The sequence below is a fragment of the Podarcis gaigeae genome (genome assembly GCF_964106915.1).
Source record: "Podarcis gaigeae genome assembly, chromosome: 6".
In the NCBI taxonomy this organism is placed as follows: domain Eukaryota; kingdom Metazoa; phylum Chordata; class Lepidosauria; order Squamata; family Lacertidae; genus Podarcis; species Podarcis gaigeae.
In genome coordinates this window covers 5,433,745-5,441,120 of record NC_139682.1, presented here as the reverse complement: position 1 = coordinate 5,441,120, position 7,376 = coordinate 5,433,745, and the positions used below count along the sequence as shown (strand labels likewise).

The window sequence follows — 7,376 nt, the reverse complement described above, 5'->3', positions numbered from 1 at the left end:
GTAATAACATCGAGGAAAAAATTGCACAATATGTAAATACCCTAAATAAATAAACCAATTCCTTACTAGCTTTTTTCCATATATAATTTTTTGCAACGCGCACCCTGCAGAAGCCGCGCTTGACGTTATTTACAAAACATGCACTTGCGTATCGAATTTGCTTTTGAATCGTGAATCCCCAGAGGCGGAGGACGCTGCTCATTGGGCAGCGCAGAAACCCGCCTAAAGAAATAAATAAAGAAAAGCAAAGCAAAAGCACGCCGCCCCGAGTATTCACAGGGCGCGCTCCCGAAACACAAGCGCGCTCTCGGTCTCCCTCTCGCCAACGCGCGCGAAGCTAGCTCTCGCCCTCTCCGCGTTCCACCTCGCGCAGGCGCGCTGCGCTCCCGCCGGGACTTATTTCACCCCGGCGAGCCCGAAAAGAAGTTGAGAGAAGCAGCGGCGGCCTCCCAAATCCAACCCCGCCCTCGCCGTGTCAAATAAGTCTCGGCTAGGTAGCTGGAGGAGGGGGGGGGGGAAAGGAGGAGGCCTGCGCCTGCGCAGAAGGGACCCGAGGCGCCCTGCGCGCGCGCCGCAGCCCAAGCTTCCCTCAGAGATATATATATATAGACAAGCCAAGGCAGCCATTTCCCTTCAGACAAACCCCCCCCCCCGCCCGCCCCGCGGGGAAAAACAAACAAAACCCACCTCCTTCTCCTCCTCTCTCGCCTCACCCGCTCGGACGGAACCCGAGGCCGGGCGTCGGACGGCAAGCGGCTGAGGTAAGGCAGCCCCTCCCCGCCTTCCGTCCAGTCCGTCAGGTCCCTGCGGAGCGTCAGGACGTGACGGCGGCGGCAGGAACGCTCGGCCGTCACCCTCCCCTCCCCCCCCCCACCGCCGCCCCGCCGCATTTCCCTCGCGCAGCCAGTGGCGCCAAGCGCGCGCCCGCCCGCCCTCCTCCTCGCGCTCTGCGGCGGCGCCCCCCCCCCCCACGCGCCTCACGCGCTGCGCAGAGAGAGAGGGGGGGGGCTGGGGAGGAAACACGCGGTCCCGTGCGCGTGCGCGTGCCTGCAGTCGGCGTCGCGAGCCGGCATGAAAGGGCTGGACGGGGAGGATTTCGTCGCGGAGCCTTTCGCGGAAAGAGGAGGAGGAGGACTTCGAGTTTCTCCTCACTCCAGGGGGGAGGCGCGCGCGCGCTGTTGCATATACACGCGCGTGCACGGTTTGCATGTGCGCGCGTGGTGCACGGGAGGCTCGCCTCTTTTTTTTTTTTTTTTTTTTTTTTTTTTTGCTTACTTGCCTGGAGCCCGCTTCCAAATAGAAGTTGTTTCTGTTTACACTTTTCTTTCTTTAAAACAAACAAACCAGAAAACTTATACCGCACTTTTCCTCAATGGCAATTATTTATTTAACGGAATTTGTGTGCCGCTTCATGGTCCTCTCAATGTGGTTGGTTTGCAACGGTGATAGCGTGTTGCTGGCACTCAGCTGTGTCAGGAGTAGAGATGGGAAGGCCTGGGGGGGGGGGGGGAACAGGGAAAGATTGGAGGATATTTAAAGAATACCCTAGAAAGTATTGTGATAATGCAAATCTCCTGACAGATTGAAGTGTAAGGAAACTATAAAAGTAAAATTTCTTTTGATAATTTGATAAGTAACAGAAAATAATAATAATAATGAAGTGTATATAGATAAATAAACTGTAAAAAGTACAGTGAGGTGAATCGGAATTTAATGATACGTTGTTATTGTCTATGTTTGTTTATATGGGTTTTTTTTTTGTCCTGTTTATGTTATATGTAAATTGTAATAGTTTTGAGAAAAAAAATTAAGAAAAAAGAGAAAAAAACAGGAAAATTGGGGGGAAACCTGGGTCGTCGCACCTCCCCCAGTTTTCCCGATTTTTTCCCCAGGCCTTCCCATCTCTAGTCGGGAGATAAGTGGAAGAGTGGGCTTTCCGATACGGGAGAGACACATTTTGTTGCAGGTAGGGCAGAAGAAGGCATCTGGTTGGGCAGGTGTGAGGGTTCTCCCCCCTGTGTTCCTCCCAGTGGTCATTCCTCCTCTGGTCATGATACATATACAGTGGTGCCCCACAAGACGAACGCCTCGCAAGACGGAAAACCCGCTAGACGAAAGGGTTTTCCGTTTTGGAGGCACTTCGCAAAACAAATTTCCCTATGGGCTTCCTTCGCAAGACGAAAGCCCATAGGGAAATCTCCGGGACAGCGGGGAAGCGCAGCGCGTCTTCCCCACTGTCCTCTGACCTCCTCCGAAGGCTGGCGGTGGGGCGGAGAGACCTCCTCCCGCCGAAAGCCTTCGGATGGCTGCTCCGAAGGCTGGCGGTGGGGCGGAGAGACCTCCTCCCGCCGGCAGCCTTCGGAAGGCTGCCCCGAAGGCTGGCGGCGGGAGGAGGTCTCTCCGCCCCACCGACAGCCTTCGGATGGCTGTCCTGAAGACGTGTGGTGGGAGGAGGGTTTTCCTTCCCACCGCCAACATTCAGAATGCTGTTCTGAATGTTGGCGGTGGGGAGGAAAAACCCTCCTCCCACCGCAAGCCCCGGGAACAGATGAGAAGCGCTGCGCGCCTTCCCCTCTGTTCCCGTACCTGTCCTGAAGGCTTGCGGTGGGGAGAAAAGCCCTTCTCCGCACCGCCAGCCTGGCAAGCGGTCTCCATAGGAACGCATTAATTGATTTTCAATGCATTCCTATGTGAAACCGTGCTTCGCAAGACGAAAAACTCGCAAGAAGAAAAAACTTGCGGAACGAATCAATTTCGTCTTGCGAGGCACCACTGTATTAGTATTACAAATGCTTCTTCCATTTTGCAAAGTGCAGGAGTACAGTCCCCTCCACCAAGGGGCCTTGCAACCTGCAGCTTTGAAAGAGGGGAGGCAACGAAATGATATAAGCGCCAACTGGTGCGCATTGTGTTTTCCCAAAAAGGAGAGGATAGGTCACTGCGGCAGTTTACAATTTGACATGGGAGAACATGAAGAGGGTTAATAAAATAAATGACTTCATATGGGCAGAGTTTAAAACAATCTCAGATTATTAGAATAGCCGAAATACATTAAGGCAGTAGCATAAAATAAAAACCAACAGCAGAAAGAGCATTCGCAAAGCTCAAAAAGTACAGGCAAGTCAGGTTTTTTTGGTAGTTGCTGCATGCAATATTTGCAGCAAAAAGGGCCTCTGCAACATCAATCTTGCACCTATTTTGTGAATCTCAATGTCTGCATATAAACCACTGTAGGGGGGGAGAAACCACTTCATTTCAGGTTATTATGTAATACTGTAGATAGAACTAGTGGCAGGCAAAGGAAAAATGAAATGACTGCAGCTTTTTAAACTTCCTTCTATGTCAGATTGCTAAAGTGTTGTAAGATGGTGGACCAAGCTAGTTGTATTTTTGTTCATCCCACAGTATGCGGTTTTTCCAGTTTCTTCCTCTTAGATACCAAAAGCATATTTTATCTGTAGTTCTCTTGAAAGGGTGAGTATGTACTAACCTGTTTCACAGATTCTTCCAGTCTGCCTTTTGCCGGATGCAGTTCCCCTGCACATATCTGGAGATGTGTGTCTCCCTTTCAGACTAAATTAGGGTCTTTGCCAGGAGACGGAGTGGGCAAAGCAGCAAACATGACTGCAGTGTCAACTAAGCCGTGTAGGAATTACTGTGGTTTTGGGTTTCATAGACCTTGCAGACACAAACCCTTGAATGGGTACCATTTGCTGCATGCTTGTACTTCTCTCTCTAGTTTGCCCAGGATCCCAGGTTGAGCACTGGAGGTCACTCTTAAATCTTAGTTTAAAAAGAATGCTCAGATATCCCCTCTTTTTAAATCTGCTTACTCAGTTCATTGCTTGTGAATTGTCAAATTTTGCTCAGCGTAGGCTGCAATGGCTGCTGGTACTGTTTTTCCTTCCTCTTTTTTCCCTTCTTCTGCTTATAGCCTCATAGCATGATATGGTGAGTCTGCAGCATATCTAAATGTTGTATACAGTCTCTTTCCCGTCTTCAAATGCACCCCATCTTGGCTCAGTGCTATAGTGCTGCAATTGTAGCTTTTAGTACCCAAAGAAAATCTTTAATAAAAATTATTTTTTAAAAAAGAAAACATCCTCCTTACTTTTACAAGGGACAAGAACCTCTTTGACACATTGCTGATTTTAAACTTTGTTCATTGGCCACTTACAGTTTACTCGTTTTACTTTATTTCAGCCTTGCATATAAATCTCACATAGAAACGTTGCCAGATACATGGCTATATAGTGGTTTATTGTAAGAGGATTTCTAAAATGCTGTCTCATTTAAAAAAACAAAGCAGTGTATAACAAAGTCATTAAAATAATGTAGAGCAGTGCAAATGACAAACAGTGAATCAAATTAATTTTCTAAAAGTGCTTGCCAAAACTATATGGGGATGTGCATGGTCTATGAAAAATCCAGGATTGTGTAAGCTCCTGAAACTGGATGTTGGTTAGTAGCAGGAGCCATGGTGTCTGTGTGTATAGCCAATGGTCAGGGATGACAGAAGTTACAGTCTACAACATCTGGAGTTCTCCATTCCTGCATTAAAGGATTAAAAGGGCTTTGGAGAGTCACTGCCAAAGTAGGCAGTACTGAACTACATAGTTCAGACCGAGGCTCTGACTTGGTGTAGGATAGTTTCATGTATTCAGCTTCAATGTCTTAACTCATCCGACAACCAGTGTACCTTGCTTCTCTGCCCCCATTGCATCCTTCAGTAGCTATCCAGCAGAGCTTTTCTGTGCATTGCCTGGGGTATGTTAATATCTACTCCAGGGAATGGAGTTTTAGACCGTTCAGAATTTCGCTGTGTCTTTTAGAGAAGTTTTTTTTGGCTCCTCTATCACTTCCACAAGCAGCCATCTGTTTGGGATCCAGTTCTCCGGCATTTAACACATCTAAGATGTGGGCTTTCACAGAAAGAGCCACTATGTGCTTGTTCTGTTGAGCCATCTTCCTCTTAAGCACCCTGTCCTTCTGAAATTGCACTGGATCTCGTTTCCAAGTGTGTAGACTGTGTGTGTGTGTGTGTGTACATGTACTTCTGATTCCTTTTACATTCAGATGTAGAAAACCAAATATTCTGCTGGTGAGATTGGCAGAGCAATAACCTCTTCACTCTTTGGTTCTGTAACAGCAGAGTCAAGATTCCAGGAGGGGCTTTCCCCGCATTGTTGGTGCTTGCTTGCCATACGTGCCTTCCTGCGGATGGCAACCCCAGATGTGAGTGTTCACATGGAGGAGGTGGTGGTGGTAACAACTCCAGACAACATGGCTGACAGCAGTAACATGGAGGAGGTGAAAACGGTGCTAGTTACCACCAATCTCTCCCAGCACAGGTAAGCAAACGGTCATTATTTAGCCTCTGGGACGGCTAACGTTAGCGTTGTAAGCTGCTGCACACACCCTGTTCATTTCACTTCAGTTTGGATGGAGGAAACACAGTTCAGAACGTATAACTGCATTTAAAGGAAACCCAAAGCAGCCTCTGTTAGATAAGATTTGCTCAGTTTATGTACAGCTTCACAAAAAAGGAGTCCGAAAGCAATTTATAGGGACAACAACATGTAATAAAAATGCATTAAAACTAAACAAATATAGTTCATTCACAAAAATCACCGAACAACATAAAATTGGGGGGGGGGGAGGATGGATAGATCTCTGCATGCTGTACATATCACAGTGAATTGATTTTTGTTATTAAAGGGAGCAAGGAGAACCTCTTTGTGAAACCTCTCGCAGCCACACTGGAAGCCAGTGTGGTGTAGTGGTTAAGAGCGGTGGACTCGTAATCTGGTGAACCGGGTTCGCTTCCCTGCTCCTCCACATGCAGCTGCTGGGTGACCTTGGGCTAGTCACACTTCTCTGAAGTCTTTCAGCCCCACTCACCTCACAGAGTGTTTGTTGTGGGGGAGGAAGGGAAAGGAGAATGTTAGCCACTTTGAGACTCCTTCGGGTAGTGATAAAGCGGGATATCAAATCCAAACTCCTCCTCCTCTTCTTCTTCTTCTTCTAGCATAGGGGTGTGGCACCTAATCTGGCTAGAGAGCTGGACAGTTATCTTCACTGCCTCCGCCTCCAACCAATGATTACCCAATGTCACAGTGACTTAGAAGCATAGAATTGTAGAGTTGGAAGATCCATCTGGTCCAACTCCCTGCAATGCAGGAATCTTTCACACAATGTGGGGCTTGAACCCACAACTCGTGAGATTCGGAGTCTCATGCTCTCAGGTGCCTGAACGGGTCTTGCGGAGCACTTTGCAAGGGGTTTTTGCAGGCGCTGCTGATTGACGGTGCCTGAAGCACTCTTTCTGCTGAGCCAGGTCTTTTACCTGCCCCACACCTGAGGTTACAGGGCAGGTGGGGGTGACTTGCCTGAAGTGGCCTCCTCCATGGGCTGGAAGTTCCCCACCCTTGCTCTAGAGAAGGCTTTTAGCAGGCATGTGCATCTAATGTTGGAAAATGGAAAGAAATTGAACAGAAGGTCAACCCTGGCCGTGAATTTACCATTGTGAAGTGGGAAGGAACATTTTGAGGTCAGCAATGACAGCCATACCCAAATCCAGGAGTGGAGGTTTTGTGTTCTCCAACCCCACACCCCTTGGTAGTGGAAGTGAAACAAGTAGAAGTGTCTGTTGGTCAGGCTACTAGTCCTTATATCAGGCTTGGTTAATCCAGAGGCTTCATCCTGCCTGCCAATCACAGGAACTAATGTTGTACACCGTTTTTCCTTTCTGTTTGAGGAGGGCTCTGAAGCCACAGTAGTTTACTAGGCTACATACCATTTAACCTGTAGTTCTTACTGTAATTCCTTCTATGTTGTCTTTTGCTTGGGAAAGAAACCTTTCCAGTGATCAGTAAAAGTAATTTCAGGAGCTGCTTCCGTGGTGCTTGTTTCCATCATCTTCCTGCCTGCTTGATAAAACCTCCTGTGGGGGAAAACTTTGGAGCATGACTTCCATGCAAAAAAATCTGAGCAGTGCTTCCACCCACGAGTTTTGTCATGGAAACCAGCCGTGCAAACGGTTTTTTGATGGCAGGATTAGGTGGATCTGCCTGAGTAATTGCCAACTCCTTGGAAGAACAGAGCAGCACTGCCTATGCTAGAAGAAATGATATTATTGGGTGTCATGTGGAGAGTTTGAGACGTGCTAAATGAATTAAGATCCGTTCCTCTGCCTGAATCTATAAACTCTACCAAGTTGCCTCTAGATTCTAGGATGTTTAGCAGAAACAGGACACATATCTTTAAAAAAGGTGAAAACTATGAAATTGTTGTTAAATACCTAAAGATCGGGTCCTCAGGCTTCAGAAGCTACTTCCAGTTCTGCATTTCTAAGCTTAGCAGCAGTGCTTTAATCC

At 47.8% G+C, this 7,376-nt stretch overlaps 1 protein-coding gene across 4 annotated transcripts in view; it reads left to right on the top strand.

Annotated features, from left to right (window-relative positions):
- The window catches only part of GMEB2 (glucocorticoid modulatory element binding protein 2), a 263,449-nt gene that overhangs the window by 244,185 nt on the left and 11,888 nt on the right, over positions 1–7,376 (top strand). Inside the window, exons 1-2 of one of the 4 annotated variants that reach the window (XM_083744431.1) lie at positions 543–761; positions 5,153–5,351. The exons of 1 other annotated variant lie outside the window; for it this stretch is intronic. In XM_083744431.1, the coding sequence (XP_083600557.1) occupies positions 5,221–5,351 (131 nt within the window). In that variant the 5' untranslated portion in view covers positions 543–761; positions 5,153–5,220. Of the gene's footprint in view, positions 1–542; positions 762–5,149; positions 5,352–7,376 lie in introns of those variants that run through there. 2 more of the 4 variants (XM_083744430.1, XM_083744432.1) reach the window with 2 other exon arrangements.